Below are 15,140 nucleotides of genomic sequence, written 5' to 3'. Positions count from 1 at the left end.
ATGATCATATGTGTGTACTTTATTACTTATGTATTAAATGGGTTAGAAGCTTACAAATATTTCTTCCTTGTTATTATTATTATAAGTACTAAATTGAGTTTTTGAAACCTTAATTATAGGACAAATCTTGTGCTTACATGAATCAAAGGTCAGCGCAAACTTGGTTCTTTCACCAACCCTTTCCTTGTGATATACCCCAAACAAATAAAATAAAGAATTGATTAAAACAGGGTGTTTATTAGTGTTGTCTAACATTAATTACTTGAATTACATGTAGAATATAACAAGATACCAATAACTCAAAAAGTTTATAGTTGGAAAAACTGGTATAAAAGCTTAATAAAATCTAGATCCAAGTTTGAGCTATTATTACCTTACCTCGGACTAGGGTCATAACACATTGGGGCAAAAAGAATCCTACCTAATTGGCTAATTCATGAACCTTTTTTTATTAAAATCAAACAAGCCAATTTAAATTTAGAAATTAATAAAAGAAAAAACAGAGGTAATCCTACTTTGTAAAAGTTAAGGGTGTGTTTGATTTGCTTTTTTATTTTGTATTTTTGATATTTTCTGTTTTTTTAAATTTGTAAAGAAAAAAGTGAAAACAATAAAATCTTATTTTCTGTTTTTACTTCCTATTTCTTTACAAAATTAAAAAAATAAAAAATACTAAAAATAAAACAAAAAATGAAAATACAAATCAAGGCACCTTAAATTTTATAAAATTTGTATCAATTTTCAGTTTCATTTCATAATGCATGAGTATTTTTGTTAAAATAAACCCAAGGTTTTTCTCTTCTTCTTTCCTAAAAAATGTTTTTAGGAAAAAACAAGATTTTTACTAAGAAATTTTATTGTTTTAATAAACTAGTGGGTGTGTTTTTAAAATTTCTGTCGCTTTTCATTTGGTATTTTTCACTAAATTTAATAAAGACAAAAACATGAATAGAGTAAAAAAAAATAGTTGAATACTCCTATACCAATATTTTTTAAAACTTATCATAACTATATTTAAATGACTGGTATTATAAGTATATGAATTACGAACTATGATTGGTATTTGGTTGATTTGTCCAACAATTTTTTGTTTTCTTGTTGTTCTCCTTCTCAATAATTGATATAATTATGTTACCTACTTACATTTTACATTATATTCCCAAAACTCTGATTATGTTCAATATTTTTTGTAATTTATTTTTTAAAAATCTCACTTTTTCTTGTGGTATTAGTCCTTGTGATAATCTAATAATTAATCATTTTTAATAGATGAGTTCTATCTTTAATTAAAAAATCTAAATTATTATACTTCTTACTTATATATATTTTATCACATTAAAATTTAATATACTTCTTACTTTTTATCAATAGGTCATATTTAATATCCAAACGGCACTACTTTTAGAAATTCAGTCATAATTTAATTCCATGTTTTTTAAGATCCATAATGTGTTCATTGTCATTAAGAAAATAATCTATTTATAGCATATCCACGTTTTCCTAACATTTGCCTAACACATATTATATGCATCAAATTTCCCATCTTAGAAAAAGCCATGGAACCCTTTGTCCTAATTGGTGGAGAAATGTGTCCATGTCATTGAGAAAAGTCCATCCAACATTGTTTGTCACGTTTTGGGCTTGATTACAACATTTTTCTTTTTTATATATTTTTTATACACTTTTTTTATTATATTAAAAATAATTTTTTAATTTTTTTATCAATTAATTTTAATATTAAGAATAAAAAATAAAAAATATATATCATTTTTCTTTTCTTATTTCTTTTGTATTAAAATTCTCTAAAATAAAAAATTAATAAAATAAAAAAATAAAAAATTAATCACTTTTAAATTAAAATAATAAAATATATATTTTATAGAAATTACAAATTTAATAATAATTAACCTTTCACTTTATCACTTTATACATTTTTCATTGCATGTATTCCATCCAAATAATTAATTCTTAACTAATGTCTTTGCCTCAAAGTATGTCTACCCTTTTTCTCCTCTCAAGTTGTTTCTAAATAAATAATTATATTGGTAATCCAATAAAGGCGGAAAAAAAGAGGCTAAAAGTGTGATTTAATTTAGTCATTGAATTTAAGGAACTATGTAAAGATATTAAACTTTATGTAAACAATTTCCCCACTCCTCTTTATGTTCATGGCTTCAACTGATTATTCAAAATCATTAATGATATAATCCACATAAGAATAAAGACATTAATCATTACTTCATTAGCATACATAAAGTTTAGAGTCTAACAAATTTAGAGTAATTTGCTCTCATTGAAGGTACAATTTTTGTTCAAGACTAATTAAATTATTTTTAATATCTAAACCTCAAAAATTGTTTGGTAAAATAAGTACCAAAACAAGTGACCAAACATAAATAATGCACACCACAAATCTCACCCCCCTTTATTTTTTCATGTATAATGTATGTTGAGGTTTAATTATTACATATTTGCACCCTATTGTTTTGGTTTGCATATGTTAGATAAATCAAATAAAAATCATTTATCCTTTTAAAAGTTCTAGTTTTCTAATAAAGTACTTCTACTTTATCTCCATCTAATTTTAAGAGTCACTAAGAATATTCACATTTTCTATTTCTTTTTCTTTCTTCATACATATTCAAGAGCACTTGTTAAAAATATCAAAGTAGAATAACAATATAGAAAAAATATTTAATTATGAAGTTTTTAGTAGTATCCAATGTATAAAATCTTATTTTTTCTATAAAATAAAAAATCTTTCTATTTTAGTATTCTTAACAATTGATCTTAAATTATTGATGCTTGAATAAAGCTTATGGTACTCCAATTAATTAATAATTTAATTTTGATACACTGTAAAATAGTTTTACACGTGCATTTAATTACACAATCTCACATTAGTAAAAATAAATATCATTGTACAATTGAGTAAAACGTTTTACATAGAGGTGTATATGGCCCGGCTCGGCCCGAAGACCCGTTCAGTCCCGAACACTTTAGGGGCTAATTTAGTGTGATTTCATCGGGTCTAGGGTCGGGTAAAGGTCTCAAAGATAGACCCGGTCATTGTTTCGGGTCGGGTCTGGGCCATAGTTCGGGTCGTCCAAATTTGGCCCGATGGCCCGGTCATCATACACAATTAATATTTTATGTTGGATGATGGCTATTTTTATGTGGAATTTAAATATTGAAACCTTAATATTTTGTGTTATTAGTCATTTATAAGATTATAAGTTAATGTTTTATGTTTAAAATGCATAACACTTTACACTAATGCATAATATTGTGTTATTTGTATTGATTTAAATATTTGGTGTTAGACAATATTAGTATTGATTATGGTTATGCTTTAATTTTAGAGAATTGTTGGTTCTTGTTATATTTTTTTAAGTGAATTTTACTATGTGAATTGTGAAATAAAGGTTAGAGATTAGGTGATTTTTACATGCTAAAGACCCGGTTTTTACCCAGTTTTTATCCGGTTTTCACCCGGCCCGAATGTGCATAGGTTTCATCGGATCTAAAATCGGGTTAGAATCCAAACATTAGGTCCGATCTATATTTCGGGCCGATATGGGTTAAGCCAAACCCAGTGTGACCCGACCCATGTACACCCCTAGTTTTACACTAAAAGTGTATCAAAATTAAACTCTTAAGTCTTAATTAATTACACTTAACTTAGATCCATGTTTTCTTTTTTCTTTTTTTTTTCCCATAGTTGATGTAATAATTGAAGATGATGGATCATTGATAAATGGGCAAATTAAAAAAAAAAAGAGAAAAGGGGTTAAAAGAGGAACAACAAAGTTTGTGTTGTCCCTATGCAATTGCGTCCAATGCTGTAATCAAAAGGAACAGTGTCAGAGAAAGAGAGAGAAAGAGGGTTTCTTTCTGGGTTTGTGACACATTCAACCACTGTTTCTCTTTGTCGGAGGGGGAAGAGAAAAGAAGGAAAAAAAAACCCCCTCAAAACAACACAACCTTCTTCGTCTTCTTGAATGCCCATCCTTCATTTCTTCATATTGTAGAACCTTTCATTTCACCACTCTCCTTCTTCTCTCTCTTCTTTTCCTCATTGTTTATTTTCTTCTTTCTGCTTTTTCTATATTGCAACTGCCCCTTTTCCCAAGATGCTGTTTTTTTGAGGGTTTATGATTAAAGTTTCCAACTTGCCCATGCCCTTTTCCTGCATCCATTGAAGACGCTTCTGGAGCTTCCCCTGTAAGTTTCCATGCCCTAATTTTGTTGCTAAAGATCTAACCTTTGCTATGTTGGTCTTCTTTTGTTCGAAATCTTCAATGTTAGTTAGTTGTAGTTACTTGCTAGGGTTTTGTTTTCACTGTTGGGGGGTTTTGGGATTTTGATCAATTTGCGTTCATGATGCTTAACAGTGTTACTTGATGGTCACTTCTTCAGTTTGATTCCATTTCTATTGCATTTGGATGGAATTAAAGGCATGTTTAGTAACATCTTATTTTGGGATTTTTTATTTTACTTTTATTTTTTTGGAAATTGTCTCATGATTTTGATCTTAAGCTGTTTTGAAAATTAAGCTGATCCAAACACGGTATTGTATTGTTTCATCAGAGTGCAAGAATAACAGTGTCTGTGATATGCTTTGTTTTTGTTTAGGGAAGTGTAGTGCTCAGATGGCATGGATAGAAAACAATGATGGGAATGGGGGAGAAAAGGAATTATCTAAAGACAATGGTTTTTTGAAAGTCTCTCAGAATTCTATAAGTACTGGTGGCTCTGGTGTGGATGTTGGTTCGGCGGATAAGCAAAGCGAAGGGAATGATGATCTTGCTTTTGCGAACATCTTACGGTCAAGGAACAAGTTCGTCGATGCTCTTGCTTTGTATGAACGTGTCCTTGACAATGATAGTGGAAATGTGGAGGCTCAGATAGGAAAGGGGATATGCTTGCAGATGCAGAATATGGGCAGGCTTGCTTTTGAAAGTTTTGCCGAGGCTATCAGATTGGATCCTCAAAATGCTTGCGCTCTCACGCACTGTGGTATCCTGTACAAAGAAGAAGGTCGCCTTGTGGAAGCAGCTGAGGTATGTCCATGCCAGTTAAGTAGCTTTGTGATAAATTCCGCAGCATTGTTGTTTTCTTCATTTCGGTTGTTTATGATGCGGCATGATTGTTGCCGTTTATGATGTAGAATAAGCATAGCTAGCTCCTTGGGAGTGGATCTACCATCTGGCTTTTCTTTAGAAATATACGTTTAGATGATGTAGTATTTGACTGGGAATTCTGATACGAAGACTGCTACAATTATTTAGTAATTTATGAAAGTAGTGTCGAAACATGAAGGGTTGTAATTTTTTCATACTTTTTCAAGTGGCTATTCTTGTTACAGCCTCAATACATTACCTAATGGGAATGGATCCTTTCAGTTGTAAAATCCACTGGACCATATCAAGCGTGAATTTTCACCACATGGTGGACCCTAACATGTATCCCACAAGCGTATCCAATCAACAGTGAAAATCCACAGTTTAAATGGTCTAGTGACTTCAGTTGAGAGGATCCATTTTCATTAACTAGTAAGGCTCGATTTACCTTGAAGGATGAAGGTATAGATTAGGTGTACGGTTTCAACTTCTTAAAATTTTCAGAGCTGTTTCTGGCTCCTGTATTGTGAGAATATGATGTTTGGGAATTGGGATGCATAGGTTAATCTATATAACCTCAATATTACATTTTGTTTGCTAATATCACAAAGTTTTAACTGTCATTGTACTTCATTATAATGTATATTTCCGATTCTAGAGCTTTAAGAAGTTAGTAGAAAATTTGCCTCGAAGTCATAACTGAGATAATATTTGATGCACTTGGAACAGTCATATCAGAAGGCTTTACGAGTAGATCCATCGTATAAAGCAGCTGCGGAATGCCTAGCCATTGTTTTAACAGATATTGGTACCAACATAAAGCTCTCAGGAAACACACAAGAGGGAATTCAAAAATATTTTGAAGCCCTCAAAATAGATCCGCGTTATGCTGTAATTCTCTTACATTTCCAATCATTTTACCTTTTTGGAATGCTATATCCCTTTTTTAAATTTATTTAGCTTTGTCTGCATAATAATACCTTTCCTCCCGTACAACGTGTTCCTGCAGCCAGCATATTATAACCTCGGCGTGGTCTATTCTGAAATGATGCAATATGACATGGCCCTCACTTTCTATGAAAAGGCTGCATCAGAAAGGCCTATGTATGCTGAAGCATACTGCAATATGGGTGTGATTTACAAAAATCGTGGTGATTTAGAAGCGGCTATTACTTGTTATGAGAGGTTATCTACAGCTTGCATTATCTTTTTCGGAACCAAGTTCTGCATCTAATATTTTTGTTGAATTATTGACTTTTGATGTTGGCTTCTATGTTCAATCCATGTTCTGTGGCAGGTGTTTAGCTGTTTCTCCTAACTTTGAGATTGCAAAGAATAATATGGCTATAGCTTTGACCGACTTGGGAACAAAGGTGATGCTCGTGAAATTCCACGTATAATCTTATTATCAGCATGAATAATAACGCAATGGTAATACATTGTAAAAATTGTAGAACTGTGTAAAACTTTACACTATGGTTCTTTAACACAAAGTTATTTACTTTTGATAGCCATGGAATCCGCAGTTTGTTGCTTAGTGACTGTTGTACTTTAAATTACTTTTGCACAATTTCGAAGTGGCTTTCTGGAAATACAAAATAATATCTTCTCCTTGTTCCTTCTGAATTAGGAAGGGAAGTCGAGTTTTCATACTAATATACTATCTTCTTTCCAGTTATTGTCCTAAATCACTGTTTTGGTTTATAGGTTAAACTGGAAGGAGATATCAATCGAGGTGTGGCTTTTTATAAGAAAGCTTTGTATTATAATTGGCATTATGCCGATGCCATGTATAATCTTGGGGTTGCGTATGGGGAGATGCTTAAATTTGATATGGTATGTCTTACACACCCACGTGACTATTTTTCCAGTTGCAGATATAAACTTATCATATTATATTATGATACAAATGTCAACTTCTTCTATGACTAATCGAATTTATGGAAAATCAATTTATACTGTTTAGGCTATTGTGTTCTATGAACTCGCCTTCCACTTCAATCCACATTGTGCAGAAGCTTGTAACAATCTAGGTGTTATATACAAAGATCGTGACAACCTTGACAAGGCTGTAGAATGCTATCAGGTAATGACTAATGATAATCATGTCCATTTTGTAACGCTCGTGTCAAAATGCATTTTTTTGTTAGCAGTTATCACAACTTTGTCCTTTTGTTATGTGCAGCTTGCATTGTCAATCAAACCAAACTTTTCACAGTCATTAAATAACCTTGGGGTTGTATACACTGTCCAGGTTAGGTATTGTGTAATTTTTTTAATTTGGGATTAATCAGAAGTTTCTTCAGTAACTGATTCTCTGCGTGTTTTCCATTCTTTCTCCAGGGTAAAATGGATTCTGCTGCAAGTATGATTGAAAAAGCTATCATGGCAAATCCAACATATGCAGAAGCATACAATAACCTAGGTATTTTCTCCTTTTTCCTATGATTTATTTGTTTGCTCGTTATGGTTTGAACATGGATGTGGTTGTCTTTGTCTACAATTTAATTCTTTTTGAAAGGAGCATAATTTTAGAATAGGTATAGTTGGACTTGCTAATCTTCATCAGGTTTCTCAGTAACCGTGATTCAGTAACAATGTAACATTATAGACTTAGATGGTTGGAGAAGGTTTACAAAAAAAAGTTTAAGTTGGTTCAAGTGAATCTGTCTACTTTCTCTTTCGATAGGCCAATTTTCATAGTAGCATTTTGGTATTTTATGTACAAGAGATCAAACATAATGCTGGCTACAAAGTTTATGTTGAAATGATATTACTGTTTAGGTGAAGATAACTAGAATGGCAGTTAGTGTGGAAGGGGTTTCTGAATACGTGTGATTTATTGTCTTTAGACTTATGCAAGTTATCTCTCTTGGCCAAAAGATTCTACGTTTCTCGTTATGTTCAGTTACAAAATATGATTTAATAAAGTTCAAGCAAGAAGAACTTCTATAACATCTGCATACACTTAATATAATGTATTATTGTTGCGCAGGAGTTCTTTATAGAGATGCTGGTGATATTGCTTTAGCTATTAACGCTTATGAGCAATGTCTTAAGATTGATCCTGACTCACGAAATGCTGGCCAGGTCTGGTGCCTTTTTTTTCCCCCACTTTTTCATTCTCTCTTTCATTGTTCAATTGATGCTTTTGATGTCCGAAATTGAAACTTTGGGTGGTGCTTTTGTTTTCATTGTTATCAAGCAACTTCAACTTTCAAAGTGTTTCACATTTTTTTATGGATGTGATGGATGATGCTTTTTATTATGGTGTTGTCTGAATCTTTCTCGCTCCATTTAGGTTTTGGTGTATGCTTTCTTAGTGTAAAGCGTCACATCCTATATGTTAATAAATCTGATTCTGCTAACAAATTCACTTCTGTCTTACTTCTACTGATACTTCCTTAAATGGGAAGCCTAGATACATATTTAGTATCCTTGATTAAAGAAGATTCTATGTTTTCGTCGGATTCCTTAGATAAGTTGAGGGACTAAGGAGTCTTAAGTTTCCATAATAATAAAAGGTGGTTCAGTTGAATACTTGAATGTTAATTTTGAAACTAACTTATCTATAAAAAATGTAAGTAGTATTACTTTAACTTTCTCTTAAACTAGCTTGTGTTGTGATACAAGCTATGGACGACTGAATTTTGTTCTTCCGATGTCTATTTTATTCTTGGAGGTTTGTCCATATATTAATTGGAATCTCATTTAAATCCACTTTAATGTGCAGAATCGCTTGCTCGCAATGAATTACATTGATGAAGGGAATGATGACAAGCTTTTTGAGGCTCACAGGTTGCAGTTTTCTCCTATGAACTTATTTTCACGAACTTCGATTATTGCCTCATTGGTGCTGCTTGATTGGCATCTTTAGCTAGTCAACTACTTTGCTATTTCTTCATAAATGTTTGATAATATAGATAACTTTCCCTGGTGATGAGATATATTGTACTTCAATTGACTTCTCGATCAACTTTCATTGGTTGAATGAACTTTTTAGTCTTGAAGGAAGTCTTTTTAGAGTTACTTTAGAAAAATTGTAGTGTCATATTTTCTTTTCTTCATGTAGTTTCTATTTTGTGCATGAAATCCACTTAATGTGGAAGGTAGAAAGATGTGTAGCTTGGGCACTATTAAAAGTGAAATGTTTCCTTTCAGGGACTGGGGCAGGAGATTTATGAGGCTATATCCGCAGTTCACATCATGGAACAACTCAAAAGATCCTGAACGTCCTCTTGTGATAGGATATGTATCTCCTGACTATTTTACACATTCTGTGTCGTATTTCATTGAAGCTCCCCTTGTATATCATGACTACACCAATTATAAAGTGATTGTTTATTCAGCAGTTGTCAAGGTATCGTTTATAAATGCTTCTGTGAAAAACGCATTGGTTTCATCTGTCCCGGCATGCATTTCTGCATAGTTGTTGTCTTGGCTTACATTTCATCATTTCTGATAACTCCGGGTGCATAGTTTTCTGCTGTCGTAATTTTTTCTATTTTTGGCAGATAATTGATTTTCTTGTGTTGTTGCAGGCTGATGCTAAAACCATTCGGTTTAGAGAGAAAGTCTTAAAGAAGGGTGGGATCTGGAAAGATATATATGGGACCGATGAAAAGAAGGTTGCCGAAATGGTTAGAGAAGATCAAGTTGATATTTTGGTAGAACTTACTGGCCATACAGCAAATAACAAATTGGGGATGATGGCATGTCGACCTGCTCCGATTCAGGTGTTTTTTTCACATCTATATGGAGACTCTTAACTCTTTCCTTTTGTTTTAGTAGTAGATTTGATTCTTTTTCTGCAAAAATTTAACCTATAGTGCTCGACATGCAGGTGACTTGGATTGGTTATCCAAACACCACCGGATTGCCAACAATTGATTATAGAATCAGTGATTCTCTGGTGGACCCTCCTGAAACAAAGCAGAAGTAGATCTCCTCTAGAACTTCTGTACTTTCTTGTCGTTAATCTGTTCAGAGCACTTATTTCGTATTATGATTATTCTAGTTTGTTTGCTAATGGTACTTCTATATCTCAGCCATGTTGAAGAGCTAGTTCGTTTACCAGAATGTTTCCTTTGTTACACGCCTTCTCCCGAAGCCGGTCCTATTGTTCCAACTCCTGCCCTTTCCAATGGCTTCGTCACATTCGGCAGTTTTAACAATCTGGCGAAGGTAGTGTATTATACATATATGATTTAATACGAAATGTTTTTATTTAGTCAAGTAATCACGCATATTCTAACTCATGTTATTTTATTTCGACAGATTACACCTAAAGTATTGCAGGTTTGGGCAAGGATACTGTGTGCAATCCCGAATTCTCGCCTTGTGGTGAAATGTAAACCATTTTGCTGTGAAAGTGTGAGACAAAGATTTCTTTCAACACTAGAGCAATTAGGTTTGGAACCGCTCCGTGTTGATCTTCTGCCCCTTATACTTCTCAACCATGATCATATGCAAGCCTATTCTCTCATGGACATAAGGTAATATCTGTTGTTTGCATTCTAAGTTTGTGAAGATAACTTGTGTTTTTTACTGAACTTGTAAACTATTTTGTCGTTTCGTGTAGTTTGGACACGTTTCCATATGCTGGAACGACGACAACTTGTGAATCTTTATACATGGGAGTTCCATGTGTTACAATGGCTGGTTCAGTACATGCTCACAACGTTGGCGTTAGTCTTCTTAGCAATGTTGGTAAGAAATTCTCAGAAAATTTGTGGGTGTTTCCCAATAAACTTGTACTTTTTTCATGTGTTTCATTGCTGACATTTTGGCACAAAAATTTTTTCTTGGCTGATCTAAGTCGTGTAATTGAGCATAGCTTTGGAATTCGAATTTTCAGGCCTTGGACATTTAGTTGCCAAAAATGAAGACGAATACGTTAAGTTGGCCCTAAAGTTGGCGTCCGACATTCCAGCGCTACAAAATTTGAGAATGAGTCTACGAGAACTCATGTCCAAGTCCCCTCTTTGCGACGGAGCGAATTTCATCCTCGGCCTAGAGTCAACATACCGGCAAATGTGGCGCAGATATTGTAAAGGAGACGTTCCGTCTTTGAAACGAATGGAGTCGTTGCAACACCCCGTTTCAACGAGCGACACGTCCAACCAAGAGTCCAAGCCAGCAAAGGTCATAACCTCAAGTGAGGGTAGTAACCCTGAATCGGTCAAGGCTAATGGATTTACTTCAAATTCAATGCAACAATCCTCCAAACTCAGCATTCATAATTGTGAAGAAAATGGAGGGTCATTGAATCATAGTAGTAGTAGTAGTAGTAGTAAGCAAGGAATTGTGGGGTCAAGTTGAAAATTTGGATTGTTCATCTGAGAGTCCTTTATGTAAGTGATTCAAGGATGTTGGAACTGTATTACAAAAAAATAGGATTCAGTATTAGGTTGGCACAATGTATATTGATGTTGCTGCTGGAAGAGTATTTGGTAGCAACCTAGGCATCCCTAAGTTTCTGTTTTTTTTTCCCTCTTAAAAAAAAAAAGAAACAAAAAATTGCATTATAGATTGGCAATTTTTTCCTAGCAGGAAAGTGTAGGGCAAGTGTTGTCAAAATTTGTGTTTCAAGTGCTAATATGATAATATGCAAATTGCAAAGAGGTGATGCTGCTTTGAATGAACATCTCTTGGCTATTGTAACTCATTTTTTCTTTCCCTCCATGAATGATAATTGTTCTAATGGTGTAGGCTTTTGTGCAACATTGACTTTTGCCATATCTTGTGAAAACTAGCAATTTATTCATATAAAGATCAATACTTTAATAATTGGGTCCAAAGTTGTCAATAATTTTTTTTTGTGAAAATTATGATTAAAGGGATTAGGAAGGCTTTATCAGGTTGTTTTGACCAATCAATATACTTGAGGCTTTATTAATTTTATATTAGATTAGTGGATTAATGGATTAGAGAGAATTTGCATGGTTTGGTTGACTATGATTAATAAATGAAGAGATTAATTTGATTTGTAAAATAAAGTCTAGTTTTTGAACAATTTTAAATACCTTTGTCACATTAATTTTTTTTTTTTGGTGTCTCTGTTACAAATGTATGCATCATAACCTGTGTCAATATTTATTTTATATATAATTTTTAAATTTTACAATAATATTCATTTTAACACTAATTTTTTTATATTTATTAGTAAATTATATTTATTGTCAATTAACACTTACTTTTAGATGTACATATTTCAAGAAAACCAAGTCTATTTTTTTTTTTACTAAAGATAGGAGACTCGAACCCGCAACTTCTTAATTGAGTATGGGGAGACTATGCCATTTGAGCTATTACTCATTGGCAGAAAACCAAGTCTATTATAAGAAGGAGAAAAAATAAATAAATAAAATGAATATTAACTTCTCTATTCTATCATGTCATAAAAAAAAAGTAGCTAATAGTGGAAATGGTTTCCAAACAACTCAACTTGACTTCTCATGAATCATATAGTTGACTTTTCCAAATGTTTATGATCCCCCTAATTCTCTATATAAACTCAAAACATTCAATCCATTTTACACATCCATTCATATTACAGTCTCACATATCCTTAGACACTACTATATAATATTATATACTAATTAATTAATTAAGTTTCCCTAATTTTCCAAAGCCAAAAAAGAAAAATGTCAAGCACCATAGATATTGTGCCAGAATCAAGCAATGTTATTAAGGGAAAAGCACCTTTGCTTGGTGCACCACAAAGGCCAGGAGGGTGGAAGAAAGGGCTGGCCATAATGGATTTTATTTTAAGGTTAGGTGCCGTGGCGGCCGCTCTCGGTGCCGCCGCCACCATGGCCACCGCCGATCAGACACTACCTTTCTTCACTCAGTACTTTCAGTTTGAAGCTAGCTATGATAGCTTCACCACTTTCACGTATGTCATGTTTAATAACTTGTACTATTTATTAGAGTTGTGTTATGTTTATGCATTTGGTTTTAGATTAATTATTATGTTGACTCACATTTTATTTTATGAATTTGCTAAGAAAGTTTGAGATCAGATAAATTTACATATTTTAGATAGTTTAGAGGAAAATTATATATTTTTTAAAAAATAAGTATAGAAAATTAATTTTTAATTAGTTAATATTAGTCAATTATTTATCAATAACATTCTAAATCTCATTCATTTGGATTCCGCTAGGATTACGATTGAAAAAAAATTTGAGTTTTTAGACGAAATCATATTTATTGTGTCACTTAAAAAATACTCCATTTATTTTAAAATAAATGTTGTTTTAACTAAATCAATAGATTAAAAATAGATAAAGTATATTTTTTGTCCTTAGTGTTTATAATTTTTTTTTTAAAATATCCTTAATATTTAGTTGTATTTAATTTTTTTAATATTTTTTTTATTTTTGTTAAAATTATTTCTAAACGTTAATTTCATGTAAAATGTCAGGAATAAAATTGAAAATTTTTAAGAATAGTTTTGATACAAATAAAAAAACGTTAGAAACAAAATTAAATAAAATTAAATGTTAAAGATATTTTTTAAAAAAATTATAAACATTGAAGTTAAAAAATATGCTTTACACGATTAAAAATTTAAGATATTTGAACATAATCATACATGGATACATAAAGCGATATTTATTTCAGACAATAGAAAAATGAATGGTTAATTAAGAAAATGAATGCAGGTTTTTGGTAATTGGAATGGCATTGGTGGGTGGGTACTTAGTTCTATCACTGCCTTTCTCTATTGTGGCTATCATTCGTCCCCATGCAGCTGCACCAAGACTCTTCCTCATCATCCTAGACTCTGTAATAACCTCTTTCATCACTTATATATGTTTATTTAGTAACAAATTATATATTTCAAATTAATAATCATTTTTTTCTTTTTAATAGTTGTTTTTTGCATTAGACAACTTATCCATAAGGTTATTTATTATATATTTGAGTAATACTCCAAGTCAGTTCAAAGAATTTTTAGTTTGACATTTTAAATAAATTTTAATTATTAATTTCATGACTAATTTTTTATTTTAATAGAAAAATCAATTTTTACATCAGAATTTCTCGTCTATTTGAAAGTATTAATCTAAGTATTTTAAAAGATTTTAGAAACATTGGAATCCATTTGTCAAAATATTTTAGTAATACCTAACAAAATGAAGGATTAAAGACTAATTTTATAATTAAAATTTATTAAAGACTAAAATATTTGGCTAAAATAAAATTTTTTAGAGATTGACTTAAAGTATTATTCTAGAGTTTGTTTAGGTGAGTTTCTAAAAAAATATCTGTTTTTTAAATGATCTTTTTTCAAAAGATAGATTTTATAGAAAAGTATAAGTAATTTTATGTTTGGATATCTCATGTAAAAAAATCTTTTTATTTATCAGTTATGTTTGGGTATAACCATATAAAAATAATTTTTTATTTATTTATTACGTAAAAAACATCTTTTTTTAAAGAAAAAATCTTATAAAAAAAGATGTAAATTGTAACTTCTCAAAAAAAGATGTATTTTTTATTTTTTTAGTATTTTTACTTTTACTACTAGAAATTTATCAAATATGCTAAAAAAAATCTATTTTCAATAAAAAAGATCATTTTTTATATCAATTTAATGACACCTAAACAAGCACTATATTTGGTACCAACGAAAAGATTTTCATAATAATATATCTTAATTTGATTATATTAATTATTCTTGAAATCTTAGTTATGATATTTATTTAATGATTTGATGAAATAATTATTATTATTGTAGGTGTTTCTTGTTCTAGCAACAGCTGGTGCTGCTTCAGCTGCATCAGTAGTATACTTAGCACACAATGGGAATCAAAGCTCCAATTGGCTTGCAATTTGTAACCAATACAGTGATTTCTGTAATCAGACAAGTGGAGCTGTTGTCTCTGCCTTCATTGTTGTTGTCATCTTCATGTTCTTGATTGTTATGTCTTCTTTGGCTATTGCCAAGAAGCATTGATTTAATTTCTGCTGATTAATTAAGTTACATATATATGTGTGTGTTAGTGT

The 15,140-nt window shown here is 31.4% G+C and overlaps 2 protein-coding genes across 2 annotated transcripts; both read left to right on the top strand.

Annotated features, from left to right (window-relative positions):
- Positions 1 to 3,819: 3,819 nt before the first annotated feature.
- LOC107476183 (probable UDP-N-acetylglucosamine--peptide N-acetylglucosaminyltransferase SPINDLY) lies at positions 3,820 to 11,846 on the top strand. The gene is made up of 18 exons (XM_016095946.3): positions 3,820 to 4,224; positions 4,636 to 5,063; positions 5,853 to 6,014; positions 6,133 to 6,308; positions 6,421 to 6,496; positions 6,831 to 6,959; positions 7,090 to 7,209; positions 7,309 to 7,377; positions 7,467 to 7,548; positions 8,119 to 8,213; positions 8,857 to 8,921; positions 9,285 to 9,483; positions 9,665 to 9,859; positions 9,967 to 10,061; positions 10,172 to 10,307; positions 10,401 to 10,618; positions 10,705 to 10,832; positions 10,981 to 11,846. Exons 2-18 carry the CDS (start codon positions 4,653 to 4,655, stop codon positions 11,442 to 11,444), a joined length of 2,820 nt encoding a protein of 939 aa, XP_015951432.1. The 5' UTR covers positions 3,820 to 4,224; positions 4,636 to 4,652; the 3' UTR covers positions 11,445 to 11,846.
- An 834-nt stretch (positions 11,847 to 12,680) lies between these two features.
- Positions 12,681 to 15,096, top strand: LOC107476369 (casparian strip membrane protein 2-like). The gene is made up of 3 exons (XM_016096162.3): positions 12,681 to 13,020; positions 13,793 to 13,916; positions 14,872 to 15,096. The coding sequence occupies exons 1-3, from the start codon at positions 12,770 to 12,772 to the stop codon at positions 15,088 to 15,090; spliced, it is 594 nt and encodes a 197-aa protein (XP_015951648.1). The 5' UTR covers positions 12,681 to 12,769; the 3' UTR covers positions 15,091 to 15,096.
- The last annotated feature ends 44 nt before the right edge of the window (positions 15,097 to 15,140 follow it).

The sequence above is a fragment of the Arachis duranensis genome, chromosome 2 (genome assembly GCF_000817695.3).
Source record: "Arachis duranensis cultivar V14167 chromosome 2, aradu.V14167.gnm2.J7QH, whole genome shotgun sequence".
NCBI lineage: Eukaryota > Viridiplantae > Streptophyta > Magnoliopsida > Fabales > Fabaceae > Arachis > Arachis duranensis.
This window is presented reverse-complemented; position numbering and strand designations above follow the sequence as displayed.

Coding starts and splice junctions, on each gene's coding strand:
- LOC107476369 (XM_016096162.3), top strand. CDS start 12,770: ATGTCAAGCACCATAGATATTGTGCCAGAATCAAGCAATGTTATTAAG. Junction 13,021..13,792: donor GATAGCTTCACCACTTTCAC/GTATGTCATGTT, acceptor AAATGAATGCAG/GTTTTTGGTAATTGGAATGG. Junction 13,917..14,871: donor TCCTCATCATCCTAGACTCT/GTAATAACCTCT, acceptor TTATTATTGTAG/GTGTTTCTTGTTCTAGCAAC.
- LOC107476183 (XM_016095946.3), top strand. CDS start 4,653: ATGGCATGGATAGAAAACAATGATGGGAATGGGGGAGAAAAGGAATTA. Junction 9,484..9,664: donor TTTATTCAGCAGTTGTCAAG/GTATCGTTTATA, acceptor GTGTTGTTGCAG/GCTGATGCTAAAACCATTCG. Junction 10,619..10,704: donor TATTCTCTCATGGACATAAG/GTAATATCTGTT, acceptor CGTTTCGTGTAG/TTTGGACACGTTTCCATATG.